Below are 16680 nucleotides of genomic sequence, written 5' to 3'. Positions count from 1 at the left end.
ATACTGTAACAGTACTGTACTGTACAATTACAATACAGTACAGTACAATACAATACAGTACTGTATTGTACTGTACTGTAGTAAAACAAAGCTTGTACTCACAGCACTATCAGGCTGTTTGAATGAAATCATGCAGTGACATATGACACACAGCTGTTGTGTTTGCAGTGTTCATCATATGTGGATCACCAGAGGACCTAGTGGAAGTGAAGAATGGCACCAAGGAGGCGGACAGCGCCGACGTGCTTTTCATCCTCATTGATCTTTACAAGTCAGTGCTCTTCTTCCTCTCATTCATGTTGCATCGCTTCTTCTGTCTTCCTGTTTCCCTGTAAAGACAATATACTGACATCTTCTGCATGCATAAAGAGTGCTTGCCTCCTATCCACAGTGATAAATATTACACCAACAAGTCGTCCAACCCGTCCATGAAGAACGTGTTGGTGCTGACGATGCCCAACACCCGGAGCTACACCATCGACACGGACCTGGGAAACAACAGCACAGTGAGGATGTTGATGTTTCCACCTCCCCTTTCTCCCTCATGTAGAACTTAGTGGCATCTAGTGGAATGGATTTGGCAGAAATGGATTATAATATTCATAAGTATTTTTTTTAATAAGTTTATAATCACCTGAAAATAAGAATCATGTTTTCATTACCTTGTGAGCCCTTTATATCTATAGGGAGCAGGTCCACTTCCACGGAGCCTGCCTGGTACTGGCGTCGAGTGCTCGTTTTGGCAACCAATCATATGGAGAAACTATCACAACAGACACAGAAAGGCTCAATTGTGGGAGCTTTTATAACAGTACATGTGTTGTTAGCTTGTTGTTAGCTGTCAGCTATCAAGCTAGCTACCACTGCTGAGCTGACGTTATTTTCAATCTGCTTCCTTGCATATTGTGCGGTGGGATCAGCGCTCCCCAATGCTCTTCCAGCGTTTTACTGCCAGGACAAGAAGCCATATGGACACACACCCTCAGGGTGTGCAGCCACCTGTGGGTTTGCACACACACTCGTGGCCTGCCCACATCCTGGGCCTTATTCAGGGGAGTGTCTATCCAGGCCTGCCCACGTCCTGGGCCTTATTCAGGGGAGTGTCTATCCAGGCCTGCCCACGTCCTGGGCCTTATTCAGGGGAGTGTCTATCCAGGCCTGCCCACGTCCTGGGCCTTATTCAGGGGAGTGTCTATCCAGGCCTGCCCACGTCCTGGGCCTTATTCAGGGGAGTGTCTATCCAGGCCTGCCCACATCCTGGGCCTTATTCAGGGGAGTGTCTATCCAGGCCTGCCCACATCCTGGGCCTTATTCAGGGGAGTGTCTATCCAGGACGTTTGTGCAGCGGCGAGCTGGTCCTCGCCTCTCATTTTTGTTCGGGTCTTTATGCTGGATGTCTCAGCCCCATGCAGGGCACCTCCTGCTGGATGTCTCAGCCCCATGCAGGGCACCTCCTGCTGGATGTCTCAGCCCCATGCAGGGCACCTCCTGCTGGATGTCTCAGCCCCATGCAGGGCACCTCCCGGAGTCTTAGCTGGAACAATGTTTACCTTCCCTCCATGTTCCAGCACCAATAGCTCCTCGTTCATTTGCCGGCAGCAACTCTGTGGACACTTGTAAGGAGTAGTGGTGTGGTTGATAGACTAATTTGACTAAGATGAAGACATACTAAGATAGTACAGTATACAGTGTGTTTATTGATGATGATGATGATGAAGGGAAACATCATCATTGATTTCTCATCCTCTCAGTTTTCTCGATCTATGTTTACATTTTACATTGAACATTTAAAGGGGTAATAAGGACGAGTTTTGCTGCCCTATAACAAAAAATAACTATAATGTCTCTTTGATGTTGAAGTAGAAGGAGAAAAGTTCGATCAAGTTCTTGCAACTCCCATGCAAATAGAAGTCAGTAAAGATAATTGAGTACTTAACGTCCCTTGAAGGCGTAAAGCTGACACTGATATTGGTGTCACACCTAATAGTTAGCAGGCAGGGCTTCAGTGCTGCATCGGGGATCAAACCTGTGAGGCTGCAGTCACAGTAAAGTCTCTCTCTCTCTCTCTCTCTCTCTCTCTCTGTCTCTCTCTCTCTCTCTCTCTCTCTCTCTGTCTCTCTCTCTCTCTCTCTCTCTCTCTCTCTCTGTCTCTCTCTCTGTCTCTCTCTCTCTCTCTCTCTCTCTCTCTCTGTCTGTCTCTCTCTCTCTCTCTCTCTCTCTCTCTGTCTCTCTCTCTCTCTGTCTCTCTCTCTCTCTCTCTCTCTCTCTCTCGCTCTCTCTCTCTCCCTGCAGATGAATGACTATATGGCAGCATACCATGACTCGGTGCTGCTGGTTGGCGAGGTGATGAGGAAGATCTATCAAAAAGACCAGTCAGAGATTCAGATAGAGTCGGTCAACGTGAATTACTTCAGGAACATCTCATTTAACGGTGGGAAAGTGTGTGGGGCTTAAATTGAGCCAATTTGTAGAAAAGATACAGTTGTATTAAAGGCAGTGGTCCCCAACCACCGGGCCACGGACCGGTACCGGGCCGCAGCGCATTTGGTACCGGGCTGCGAACCCGGTCCATTTTTTTTTATTTTTTTTTAATAAACATAGGCTATAATATTATAGGCTGTGTGTGGTAGTTGAAACATAGTTTCAAGTTGACGTTTATTTATGTTTGTAGTTGAAACAAAAACATAAATACTGTATAGGCTACATACAGTACAACACAAAAGGCTTTTTTTTCCCATGTATCTACCGGTCCTTGGCACAAAAAAGGTTGGGAACCCCTGTATTAAGAGATAATGTTAGTGACATTTTAGGGAATAAATTATACAGGATAAAGTAGCGCACCGCTCCACCCGGCTCAGGTGCTGGAAGCGTAGATGAGTACAAAGAGAAAGAAAAGATTCTGCTCACTTAAATCCATGCAAAAGCTTCACTTTAATTGCTAAACTTTCGGTCTATAAAACCTTCATCAGAGCATACATCCATGTAGGCTATGCTCTGATGAAGGTATTATAAAACCTTCATCAGAGCCTACATCGATGTATGCTATGCTCTGATGAAGGTACTATAAAACCTTCATCAGAGCATACATCGATGTATGCTCTGACCGAAAGCTTAGCAATTAAAGTGAAGCTTTTGCATGGCTTTAAGTGTGCAGAATATTGTCTTTTTTATTAGGAAATAGATGATAAAAAGAGCTGCTCTATGTGTATAAAGTCTCTTGTGTGTTTCAGGCATTGCTGGAAACTACAAGCTGGACGAACACGGGGACAGAGATGTGGATTTCTCCATCATTTACACCACTGATGACAACAAGGTAAAGTGAATTAAATCGGTCAGTCGAGCAGCTGATGATGACGTTATCCTATAACTTTACCAAACATGCTGTTGGAGAAAATATAAGTTCCATTGGCATTTCCTAATCAATAAGCTAATAGTTGCATACGCATAATTAATGCTATGAGAATACAATGACATGACATCTCACACATATAGATTCACCTGTGGCATTGAGGACTTCTCTCCTTTTGCTGAAACCTTGGACAGTGCATAGTGTCCCATAACAACTGATAACAGTTTCCCTGTCAGACTGCACAACGCACACCCATTTCCAAAGTTCATCCTCCCTCCTCTCTGCCTTTCCTCCTCTCCCTGAGTATAAAGCATTATGTCAAACTGTCAGTCATCACTGGATTTCTCCAACACATGCTAATATGGGACGGATCATCAGTCAATGTTTCAAAAACACAGATTATTTTGTAAGTGCATTTTGTAAGCAATGACTCTCAATGAGATTTAATAGCATTTAATTTCATGTTAGAAGTAATTTGTTTAAGACTCAAATTTGTTCAAAGGGTGTTTAATCTCATTGGGGAATTAAACTCCTTATAAGGTTATTTCCTGTCATGTATTATGGACATGTGTGTCATCGTCTTCTCTCCCATTTGCTCCTCAGTATGGACATTTGTTTACATTCAACACCGAGGACAACGTCACCAGCGTGGTGACGTCCCGCCCCTCCTTCATCTGGGGAGCACGTCTTCCTGACGACGGACCACTAAAAGGCAGGCCACACACACACACACACACGTGTGCGCGCACGCACATACACACACATGCGCGCACACATACACACACCCACACCCACACTGACTCATGCCGCACCCCTTGTGAAAGTGTCAAGCTGGCTGTATCGCTGGCTGTGGTTATTATGAGATCAGACAGATAGCTGCTGTCTCCACCTAACTATCAACTGATCTGAGATCAAACTCCAGACGGGTTTTGAGTGAATAAGAAAATGTCACAGTTACAGACTTTAAGCTTGGGATAAAGTCCTCATCTGTAGGGGCTTTCAGCGCCCGTTAAAGATCTACTGTACAGAGATACATACAGAGATACGTAGGTTTGGTCATTTATGTGTAGGATATCAGCCGCTCATGTTGTCTGCTGGTGATATGATGGTGGGTCCTCTCTGATCACAGCTGCAGAAAATCAGGCAACAGTCTGTAAACCCTGCAATGAAAATATATCCTCTTTGTGTTTTCTATGTTCTAAATGCTGAAGCTGTGAAATGTGAAGTGTGTTTTCTGTGTGTGTGTGTGTGTGTGTGTGTGTGTGTGTGTGTGTGTGTGTGTGTGTGTGTGTGTGTGCGTGCGTGCGTGCGTGCGTGCGTGCGTGCGTGTGTGTGTGTGTGTGTGTGTATGTGTATGTGTGTTTTCTGTGCTCCACCGTCAGACATGGAAGTGCATAACATCATTGTGATTGTGTTGGCTGCCACTGTGGTGGTGGTGGCCACTATCGCCTTCATCTTCTACAGGTGAGTAATAAACAATTGTACGATTTGACTGCATGAAAAGCCTGTCGTTTGAAGAAAGTCACCATGCACTATACTACAATAATATAACTATAATAATATTATACAATATAACTAATAATATGCAGATGGAAACACAATAAGAAAATATAGCTGCTAGCAGTACTGAACATGTTACCACCATGTAATAAAGAATTAATTAACTTTACTAATTGGCTTGCAAGGAATTGTGGGTATTGGAGTCTTTGTTATTATCACATCAGAAAAACAAACGTCTGTATTTTCTTTAAACATCAACATATCAACATGTGTATTGGCAGATATCTTTAAAATTATGTTTCAGACCAACCTCATGAATTCCAAGTTAATTTATTTGTTCTGGCCTGCGACATGAGAAGATTTTTTATTTTATTTACTTTTATCAAAAATTGTGGGCAAAAATGTATGAAGGACAATACAGGTCCTAGAGGCAAAAATGTTCAGCATGTCCAAATACATATGTGTAGTAAGTGTCACAGCTCTATGACTAACAGTGCAGTTATGTGTACTAGGTTTCACAGCTCTATGACTAAAGGCTGCTTTATGCTCACCATGCCGTGAAGGGCGGGGTGGAGCGAGGGCCGGGCGCGTCAAATGACGTAAATTTGTTTGGCGTGGTTATTCGCTACCTCCGTAGGGCGCCCACCGTGTGCCTGATTTTTTTTCTCACAGCGCGACCTCCACGCACGGCTTCTCTCCAAACATGGCCGCTTTCAAGCCACTGAGCCCTGAACACTGAGCTGTGTTTTCCCCACATTTCTTGACCCATGTGGTAGGCTATAAACTTTGATTTGCAACTGTTCGTTTTTAGTCATTTCACCAAGTAAATGTGTTGTGTAAAAGCAGCACAGAGTAGGCTATCAGGGCTGAGAACTAAAACGGCTTTCAGTAAAAACAAGTTTGGTGATTCATTCATGTGCTGATGTACGGTCGTTTGAGAGTGAAAGCGCACTCAGTACTGCACATAATAGCGTTTCATTGCAACTTTTCACGGGCTGTTCTCACTATTACCATTGTACAATACATGCTGATCACTTGGCTGATCACTTCTGAGTATAATAGCATCTGCCCCAGCGCGAGGTCCCCACGGTGACTCGCGGAGACTCGCGGAGCTCCACCCCCACGGAGCTTGCTCGAGTATAATGAGCCCTTAACAGTGCAGTGGGCCTCCTGCGTTACATAGCTGGCCTGGCTTGCTGGGGAACATAAGCAGGTCTGTCTGTGGTTAGTCCTTGGATGGGGAGACCATCTGCTGCTAATGATGAAGGAGTTGCACACAACCAAAAGACCTTCAAGTCAGGTGTTGTTGGACCAAAAATAAGATGGCATAAGCAGGAAAAGAGTCTGCATGCTGTAGCTCCCATTTAGCTAAAGTTTAGATTTTATTCATCCCATTTGACGTTAGGAGCTAACGCTGAAGAAGAACATTAGCTCGAAACATCACATGGGATGATTCAATGAGCTAAATGCGAGCTACAGTGTGCAGACTCTTCCTTCTTAGACCATCTGGTGCTGGAAGTTATGTTGGAGGACCAATAGGAGGTGCTCTTCCTCTCTGGTCTCATGAAAAATATCCCAATGCCCCAGGGCAGAGACAGGCACTCTCTCCTGTGAGTGAGCACCATCCTTTGGATGAGACGCTAAACTGTGGTCAATAAAGATCCCATCGGCACTCTTCACAAGAGTAGGGGTGTAACCCCGGTGCCCTCAGGTATGTAACCCCGGTGCGCTGGGGGGTGTAATCTCTATGCGCTGGGGAATGTAATTCCGGTGTGCTAGGGGGTGTAACTCCGGTTCCCTGGGGGGTGTAACCCCTATGCGCTGGGGGGTGTAACTGTGGTGCGCTGGGGGGTGTAATTCCGGTGTGCTACAGTAGGTGTGTAACATATACACATACAAGGAAATTGAATTGGTGGGGCTGGTGCACAAGTAACATACATGAGTCACATCTACAGTATGTGCCAAATGAGGGGAAACAGTTACCCATCTATGCCTGTGTCATGGAACTGAATACCAACAGGAATCCCTAGAAACATTAAAAAGGGTAAGATACAGAACAGAAGGCTGACTGTGTAGTGTCTCTTTCCAGACATAACAGACCAGGCTGACTGTGTAGTTTCTCTGTCCAGATAGAACAGACCAGAAGGCTGACTGTAGTTTGTCTGTCCAGACAGAACAGAACAGAAGGCTGACTGTAGTTTGTCTGTCCAGACAGAACAGAACAGAAGGCTGACTGTAGTTTGTCTGTCCAGACAGAACAGGAGACACCGTCGGATCAGGAAGGGATGGTCTCACATCCCCTGTGACCTCATCACCCTGCTGGAGCACAACGAGCTCTTTGACGTCATCTCCCTCAAGGTAGAAACATCTCAACATGCCTCATATCCCTCAAGGTAGAAACATCTCCTTCAAGGTAGAAACATCTCAACATCTCCCTCAAGGTAGAAACATCTCAACATGCCTCATCTCCCTCAAGGTAGAAACATCTCCCTCAAGGTAGAAACATCTCAACATCTCCCTCAAGGTAGAAACATCTCCCTCAAGGTAGAAACATCTCAACATCTCCCTCAAGGTAGAAACATCTCCCTCAAGGTAGAAACATCTCAACATCTCCCTCAAGGTAGAAACATCTCCCTCATGGTAGAAACATCTCAACATCTCCCTCAAGGTAGAAACATCTCAACATGCCTCATCTCCCTCAAGGTAGAAAAATCTCAACATCTCCCTCAAGGTAGAAACATCTCCCTGAAGGTAGAAACATATCAACATCTCCCTCAAGGTAGAAACATCTTCCTCAAGGTAGAAACATCTCAACATCTCCCTCAAGGTAGAAACATCTCAACATGCCTCATCTCCCTCAAGGTAGAAACATCTTCCTCAAGGTAGAAACATCTCAACATCTCCCTCAAGGTAGAAACATCTCCCTCAAGGTAGAAACATCTCAACATCTCCCTCAATGTAGAAACATCTCAACATGCCACCTACTGGGCTCCCAACCCATTATTTTCTTCTCCATTCATCTAACGCCTATGCCGTCGATGTGTCGGGACAGCCCTAATGCCACCCCATTTTCCTCAACTCTCAGTACTTACCTACAAAAAGCAAATTAAACTACGTGTACATTTCTTCTTACCCATACATTGATCATTGATGTTACCTTGCCCCTGAATATGAATGATGAATGCTGTAGTCTGTACACACTATTAGAAAAACAGAGCGTTTTGACCTGAGTTCATCTGTTGAAATGTTCTCTATCAGATTGACGACGAGAGGAAAGACAAGAACTACAAGATCCGTCGCGGACGCTACGATAAGAAAGTAACAAGAAATCCATTTCTTTCTGTCAAACTTGTCACACACAACACACACACACAGTTATGAGCTGAAATCACACACACACACACCCACACACACACACACACACACACACACACACAACACACACACATACACACTGTTACGAGCTGAAATCACACTCACACACACACAATACACACACACACACACACACACACACACTGTTACGAGTTCTTTGTGTTTCAGCTGTGGGATTAAAGTGCTGCTGCAACATTTTCAGATTGTGATTCTGAAGGAGCTGAAGTTCTCAGACGGGAACTTCAACGAGAGCCAGAGGATCGAGCTCAACTCAGTGAGATTCACACACACACACACACACACACACACACAGACACACACACACACACACACACGTGTAAAAAGGTGGCATGTGTGCTTCCACGATGTGGAGGTTTGATTTGTATTGCCTTGACCATTGTCCTGTTGTCCCTGTTGTCTGTCTGCAGCTCCGTCATGTCGACTATTACAACCTGACCAAGTTTTATGGCACAGTGAAGTTTGACCAGGGGGTGTTTGGAGTGTTTGAGTATGGAGAGAGAGGATCTCTAAGGGTACGTGTGGCACACAGTCCAAATCCATTCACACCATCCAACCATTCCATCCAACACAAATCAGCACTTACAGTACCACCAGCACACAGACAGACAGTACAGTACCACCAGCACACACACAGACAGTACAGTACCACCAGCACACAGACAGGCAGCACGAGGGAGCCAGATAAGTGTCTGTGGGGGAGGAATAGTTTTACTACCTATTCTTACACTTTTGCCATTGATTGCTCTTTATCTAGGTACAGTATGAGTGCAAGGTGCAGCGACAACCTCATACTAAAGTGTTCCAATAACATTTTCAGACTCTTATCCTTCTTAAAAAGATAATTCTTATTGATTGTTTTTTGTAATTGCTGATTTAAGCACAGATCATCCCAGCCAGACAGCACATGTTGTTCTGTGATGTGTAGTCTAACCAAGAAGGCAAATCGTAATCTTATTTTACATAATATAGGGGCGGATAGGATAGGGTGGATTAGCATTCCCACCAACACGAACACAATCGACATCCACAATCATATGACATCATCAGTGAGGTCATAGACATTGTGTTCTTCTTCTTCTATTGGCTTTCCGGCAGACTAGATGCCTTGTGGCACATTGCTGCCTCTCAGAATATTACACAAACTCCAGACTCGGGGATCCGCCCCCTCCTCAATGCTCCTCCCTCCGGCCGGCTCGCTCTCCTCTTCGGCCTCCGTGTTCCCGGACCTCCCTCGCTGTCTCGACGGCTCCCACTTCAAATCCTGCTCCACAGGACATTCTGACATCAGTGATTCTTCTTCTTCTGTGGTGTTTTATGGCAGTCGGCATCCTTTATGTTGCATTTGATCACGATTATGATGATGCACGATGGCGCCTAGGTGGGTGGGCGGTGTCTGTCAGTCCAAAGTCTCCACTCTAGGAATCTCAAATGAGCCAAACAAATGCGAGCAACAGAAGCCTTTCGTGGTTCTGATGGTTCCAGTGGCGCCCCACAACCGGGCGCATCGCACCCGGGGCAGTGAAAGCACAGTAATGGGGCAAAATAGTGAAGCTGTTCTTCCTGTTGGGGCAGCACCCTGGAGAAGGAGCTGAGCAAATTCAACAGCAGGTGCTGCAGGAGAGCAGAGAGATCCAGCACCTGATCCAGAGTGACTTGCTGGACTGCTACAAGAACGTGACCATCAAGACCATGGTGATGTTGGAGTGGCTGGACTCACACTGCTCCAGTGTCTCCTACACCATGAAGATTGACTCAGACACGTTCCTGAATTCTCACAATCTGGTCAACATGCTGCTAAACACTCGCTTGTGGTGGCGGGAGGAGTTCTGAGGAACCCAAAACCTACGTGCTACCTACTTGTATCGGTTTTCCCTGAGTCAAATTACCCACGTTATACTTTGGGCCTGGGATACGTTTTGCATTTAGACCTCCCTAAAAAGCTTGTAAATTGTAGAAGCATCCAGACACGTTAAAGCTAGACACGCTAGATCTCCCCCGGCGCCACTCCCCCACCCGCCGTCTCCGCTCTGCTGATGCCAACCTCCTTACCCCCATCACATTGTATTTGTTCTTGTTATTTAGTGTACTGTATTATGTACTGTTTCTATGTATTGTAAAGCGTCTTTGAGTTCCCCAGAAAAGCGCTATATAAAACGTATGTATTATTATTATTATTATAAAGCTGTCTACATTGAGGATGTGTATGAGACACCTGGGCATCTCACCCACCTGCCACTGTGCTGACTCCAAAATAAGAGTTACCTGCTACTGAAAACACTGATCAGGTGTGGGATTGGAAAGACTTCAACAAGGCCCAGGACCACGTGCGTCGTGTGGCAACTGCGGGGGCAGCCATCCCTGGGTTGTGGCTAGATGGGGTACTGCCACGTAGAGTTCTCAACGGTCCTAAAAAATCTATCCCGACCCAACCCAACCCGCTTGAGACGCAGACTGAGCTCAACTCGCCCGCCGTTGTCACATAGAACACTCAGCCCAACCAAGAAAAAAGCAGTATAGACCTAGGAAATTATAAAGTGTGCAAACCAATTTTCCTAACGGACAAATAAATACTTCATTCATTCATTCATTAATGTCGACGCGGCTCAAATACAATGGGAATGGTGTGTGCGTGTGCGTGTGCGTGTGTGTGTGTGTGTGTGCGTGTGTGTGTGTATGTATGCGTGTGTGTGTGTGTGTGTGTGTGTGTTTTTGTGTGTGAGTTGCTTGTTATGGATAGCATGCATATTCCTTTTTTGGGGCTCTCTCTCCTGCATCTCTGCTGCTGCGTGCATCATTACGCAGCAAACTGAGAGCCGGTTACATGAGGTTACATCATTTCATTACATCAGACTAGACTAGACCCTAGTGCCCTAGTCACATATTTTTAGTGGTTACTGTCCCTCGTGGGCCACCATAGGGTTTTACAGGATCCTTTGCTTTGACCTGGCAGGTCTTTCCATTATTATTATCATTATTATTATTAATAAATTATTATATTATTATTATATTATTATTATTATTATTATTATTATTATTATTATTATTATTATTATTATTATTATTATTATTGGTGTTGTTGTTGTTGTTGTTGTTGTCGTTGTTGTTGTTGTTCATAGCAGGAATATTTGTATTATTTCAGAATAAAAAATAAAAAAATCCCAAATGACCAAAAATCAGATCAAGGGGCGCAAAAAAAGAGACTTGCACACACACACACACACACACACACACACACACACACACACACACACACACATGCATCTGAACCCCCTCTCCTTCTCTCTTCTGTCAGTATGTGCTGAACGATAAGGTTTCGTACCCAGAGGAGAGCTTCATGGACTGGGAGTTCAAGATCTCCGTTATGTACGACATCACCAAGGTGACACAGATGCTCAGCTGTGTGTGTTTTGTGTGTGCGTGCGTGTGTGCGTGTGTGCGTGTGTGTGTACTATGTATGTACTGTGTGTGTCATATGACATGAGACAATATGGAGTGTTGTAAACGACAGTGATGAGCAGGGGTCAGATGTTCAGCTCCATACCTCCACACAGACCCATCATAAGAGAATGCAGTTTGAAAAGTGCTATATACATTAGTTGTCAATCCTCTGTGCAGGGAATGTCCTACCTGCATGCAAGTGACATCCAGGTCCACGGTCGCCTCAAGTCCACCAACTGTGTGGTCGACAACCGCATGGTGGTGAAGATCACCGACTTCGGCTGCAACACCATCCTGGACCCTGGTCGAGGTAAATCACTGTTTTCATGTCAACACTTGCTGTCGTATTCATTTTCTTTCTTCACTTTCAAAAAGGTGAGAAAAAACTTATTTACTGAAATTTGCTGAAATTCCTGTCATGCCATCAGTCAGTGCCAAGCAGGTGTTTCATGTCAAATGTGTTGTGAGCATTCACTCTCCTCTCCTGTCAGACCTGTGGACAGCTCCTGAGCATCTGAGGGAGCAGGGCATCTCTCAGAAAGGAGACGTCTACAGCTTCGCCATCATTGCCCAGGAGATTGTCCTCAGGAAGTGCACCTTCTACACCGAGTGCTGCTCCGACCGCGCAGGTCACACACGCACGCATGCACACACACACACACACACACGCGCGCATGTGCACACACACCCAGATTTGGCACAGGGGGTGGAGCAACGACCGGGACAGAATTGGTGTTAAAATAATAAAATAAAATAACAGAAGCTGCGGTTGTGTCTCCCAACAGAAAAGCAGTCCAGAGTTCTGTCTCCCAGCAACATGTCCTATTTCAGACCCCACCTCAACTTTGAGACAGCGTCCGAGAAAGAATTAGATGTGAGATCCTTGTGTGTGGGGGTTTGTGTGTGCGTGCAGATGTGTGTTTGTGTGTGTGTGTGTGTGTGTGTGTGTGTGTGTGTGTGTGTGTGTGTCTGTGTGTGTGTGTGTGTGTCTGTCTGTCTGTGTGTGTGTGTATGTGTGTGTGTGTGTGTCTTTGATAACTTCACAGCTCGGTGTCCTCCTCTCCTAGGTGTACATGCTAATAAAAATCTGCTGGGATGAAGATCCAGAGAAGAGACCGGACTTCAAGAAGGTAGAAAACTGTCTGGGGAGAATCTTCAGGTATCCGGCTGTCTTACGGTCTTGTTTTATTTGTCAGAGAAATGGAATATATATATATATATATTTTAAATCAAATTTCCCCCCTCTGTTTTCTCCCTAATTGTACTTGGCCAATAACCAGACTAGCACATGCTTCCTCGATACATGTGCAGTTCCCCGATACATATGCAGTTGCAAGCTGCTTCTTTTCACCTGACAGCAAGGAGTTTCTCCAGCAGGACTTAGACTGTGGGAGGATCACACTATTCACTTGTCTGAGATCACAGGTTGAGAGGCGGGTCATAGTAGTATGTCGATTATTTTATTTGACAATTCTGGGGACAGCATTGGGCTTTGGCCTGTTCCGCCTCCAAATCGAGTGGGATTCAGCATGTTGTGGCGCTCTCCTCGGGAAGAGCCTGCTGACGCGAGGTTAGTGGCAGAGTGGAGCTCAGCGAGCCGCAGGCAGCCAGCTGCCTTCATGTTGCCGACCGGAGAGTGCAGCCCGTCGGCCTGGAATCTCCGAGGTGTGACCCCTGACAACCAGGCTCTCAAGCGCGCCATTATCGATATTGCTGTAAATACGATATTCCTGGAATGTGCGTTTTAACGAGCCAGTTACATTTCTTTGCATTCTTCACGTCACGTCAGCAAACTGTAGATTACTGTTATGAATGAAATCTTGAAAGATGAACTTTTGATGTGAAAAAGTGTGAAAAACTAAAGAAATTAGATTTTTGTGATTTTTTTGCATACATTATTAAATAGGTGCACTGCATACCCAGGTATTTGAACTAAAATAAAATAAAAGTCATTTTTGGGTTCAGCTCGACTTTAATCCGGCTTCCCACCCGCAGACATGGCCAATTGTGCCGGACGAAGTTATAGGCGTGCTTCGACCCAAACAGCCCAGCAGGCTGGCCAATTGGGCCTATGGACGCCCATCCAAGCAAGAGGTAACACATGGGCTCGAACCTGCAACCCTCGTGTTGGTAGGCAGGGAATCTACCGCAGCACTACCCAGACACCCATTTAATTTGTGCTTTAATGATGTTTTAATGAAAAGTAAATTTGTGTTTAGTCTGAAGGCCATTTAGTTGAGTTCATTCAGTGATACAGAAGGTTTATTTTTATGCCTCCGCCGGCGATAGCCAGGCCGGAGGCATTATGGATTCGGGTTGTCCGTCCATCCGTCCGATGTTCGGAACGCCTTGACGGAATTTAATAAAATTTGCCTCAAACGTCGACTTGGACTCAAGGATGAACTGATTAGATTTTGGTGGTCAAAGTTCAAGGTCACTGTGACCTCACGAACGCCATTCTCAAGTTTGTTAACGCGCTATCTCAGGAAAGGCTTGATGGAATTCCTTCCAATTTGGCTCAAATGTCGAGTTGGACGCAAGGATGAACTGATTAGATTTTGCTGGTCAAAGTTCAAGGTTACTGTGACATCACAACCGCTCGTTTCATGCTCGTCAATCTGGGAACCCATCGGTTAAACCTCTGGGGGCAGCAGGGTCATTTCATGTGTGTGCAAACGGAATTCAAGAGGCTCCGTCGGCAGCAGAAGAAAATCCCTTTCCGCTCCCTGCAAGCTCTTTCAATGGCTCCAACCGACCGGCTCTGCCCATTAATGGATTTATTTTCCGCTCCCTGCGTGTCGCTCTCAAATCCGTACGTCGCTATGAAACAACAATAACAACTTAGATTGATAGGTTTTCTTTTATATCAGACACAGGTTTGTGTTCCTACCTGACATGTTTCGACGGTAATACTTCCGTCTTCTTCAGAGGTGTCACTAGATGGTGTGTGACGTGTCTTTAACAGCTGATGTTGTTTACAGAGGCGTGATCGTCCTGTCAGATTTGACAGGACGACCACGCCCCTCGCTGTCATCTCGCCTGTAAACAACATCAGCTGTTAAAGACACGTCACACACCATCTAGTGACACCTCTGAAGAAGACGGAAGTATTACCGTCGAAACATGTCAGGTAGGAACACAAACCTGTGTCTGATATAAAAGAAAACCTATCAATCTAAGTAAAGTATAGACACTATGAACCTTTTTGGAACAATAACAACTCTAGCGCGTTGCTAGTAGCAAGTAGCAACTTGCTATACGCTGAAAACGGCAAGTTTTGACTACACACCGGTCACGTTCACTTAATTTTGATCGGGTAAAGCGCAGCATGCGTGCGAGCGCTGTTACACAGCTTTTGACCGAGCCTGCCGACAGATTTCCGATGCAAGTCGAAAGTCTGTCTCGAGAGATTTCATGCTCGTTAACGTGATATCTCAGGAACACCTTGATGGAATTTCATCTAATTTGCCTCAAACGTCCACTTGGACTCAAGGATGAACTGATTACATCTTGGTGGTCAAAGGCCAAGGTCACTAGTGACCTCACGAACGCCATTTTCAAGCTTGGTAACGCCATAACTCAGTAACACCTTGACGAAATTTCTTCACATTTGGCTCAAACGTCAAAGTCTGGACAGACGTGCATATCGACTTGTTGGCGGAGGCATACATGTACGTATATCCGCGGTGCGGTTGTTCTAGTTTGTACTGATGGAGTGACATCTCTCCTCCTCTCTCTCTCTCCTTCCCTCTCCTCCCCTCTCTCTCTCCTCCCCTCTCATCCTCTCTCTCCTCCCCTCTCCTCTTTCTCTCCTCTCTCCTCCTCCTCTTTCGCTTTCTTCTCTTTCCTCCCCTCCCTCTCTCTCCTCTCTCCCCTCACCAGTAATGTTCATAACCATCTGAATGAGAGCTACATGGATAACCTGATCAGACGGCTGCAGATGTACTCCAGGAACCTGGAGCATCTGGTGGAGGAGAGGACGGCTCTGTACAAAGCTGAGCGAGACCGAGCCGACTGCCTCAACGTCATGCTGCTTCCTGGGTCAGTCCACAGTTACATTCAGCAAAATGGTTAAAAAAATCAATGGGTTGAGGGGTGGGAGAGGTTAGGTTTAGGGTTAGCGTCTGGGGAGAGGTTAGGTTTAGGGTTAGCGTCTGGGGAGAGGTTAGGTTTAGGGTTAGCGTCTGGGGAGAGGTTGGGTTTAGGGTTAGCGTCTGGGGAGAGCTTAGGTTTAGGGTTAGCGTCTGGGGAGAGCTTAGGTTTAGGGTTAGGGTCTGGGGAGAGCTTAGGTTTAGGGTTAGGGTCTGGGGAGAGGTTAGGTTTAGGGTGGTTTAGGGTTAGGGTCTGGGGAGAGCTTAGGTTTAGGGTTAGGGTCTGGGGAGAGTTTAGGTTTAGGGTTAGGGTCTGGGGAGAGGTTAGGTTTAGGGTTAGCGTCTGGGGAGAGCTTAGGTTTAGGGTCTGGGGAGAGCTTAGGGTTAGGGTCTGGGGAGAGCTTAGGTTTAGGGTCTGGGGAGAGGTTAGGTTTAGGGTTAGCGTCTGGGGAGAGGTTAGGTTTAGGGTTAGCGTCTGGGGAGAGGTTAGGTTTAGGGTTAGCGTCTGGGGAGAGCTTAGGTTTAGGGTTAGCATTTGGGGAGAGCTTAGGTTTAGGGTTAGGGTCTGGGGAGAGGTTAGGTTTAGGGTGGTTTAGGGTTAGGGTCTGGGGAGAGCTTAGGTTTAGGGTTAGGGTCTGGGGAGAGTTTAGGTTTAGGGTTAGGGTCTGGGGAGAGCTTAGGTTTATGGTTAGGGTCTGGGGAGAGGTTAGGTTTAGGGTCTGGGGAGAGCTTAGGTTTAGGGTTAGGGTCTGGGGAGAGCTTAGGTTTAGGGTTAGGGTCTGGGGAGAGGTTAGAGGGGTCCGTGGGGTTGGAGACCCCCCGAAAAAAAAGTTACCATTTTACAATGTTGGATCAAAATTGTAACATAGCAACGTTGGTCCAAAATGTTGCTATTTTACAATTTTT

At 45.8% G+C, this 16680-nt stretch overlaps 1 protein-coding gene and 1 pseudogene across 2 annotated transcripts in view; both read left to right on the top strand.

The window, feature by feature from the left end:
• gucy2cb (guanylate cyclase 2Cb) overlaps positions 1-16680 on the top strand; it is a gene marked incomplete at both ends in the record, with an annotated part of 31742 nt that overhangs the window by 7307 nt on the left and 7755 nt on the right. Inside the window, 16 exons of the mRNA XM_083635772.1 lie at positions 169-271; positions 392-506; positions 2293-2431; positions 3231-3313; positions 3953-4061; positions 4732-4813; positions 7102-7207; positions 8108-8167; positions 8427-8498; positions 8653-8757; positions 11538-11624; positions 11861-11993; positions 12175-12312; positions 12469-12557; positions 12751-12842; positions 15566-15724. Coding sequence (XP_083491898.1) covers positions 169-271; positions 392-506; positions 2293-2431; positions 3231-3313; positions 3953-4061; positions 4732-4813; positions 7102-7207; positions 8108-8167; positions 8427-8498; positions 8653-8757; positions 11538-11624; positions 11861-11993; positions 12175-12312; positions 12469-12557; positions 12751-12842; positions 15566-15724 — 1672 coding nt within the window. The remainder of the gene's footprint in view (positions 1-168; positions 272-391; positions 507-2292; positions 2432-3230; positions 3314-3952; positions 4062-4731; positions 4814-7101; positions 7208-8107; positions 8168-8426; positions 8499-8652; positions 8758-11537; positions 11625-11860; positions 11994-12174; positions 12313-12468; positions 12558-12750; positions 12843-15565; positions 15725-16680) is intronic.
• On the top strand, positions 9613-10218 carry LOC310774866 (beta-1,3-galactosyltransferase 1-like; annotated as a pseudogene). Its single transcript has one exon. The product of its transcript is annotated as a beta-1,3-galactosyltransferase 1-like (transcript).

Source organism: Poromitra crassiceps (genome assembly GCF_964638095.1).
Source record: "Poromitra crassiceps genome assembly, chromosome: 4".
NCBI lineage: Eukaryota > Metazoa > Chordata > Actinopteri > Beryciformes > Melamphaidae > Poromitra > Poromitra crassiceps.
This window is presented reverse-complemented; position numbering and strand designations above follow the sequence as displayed.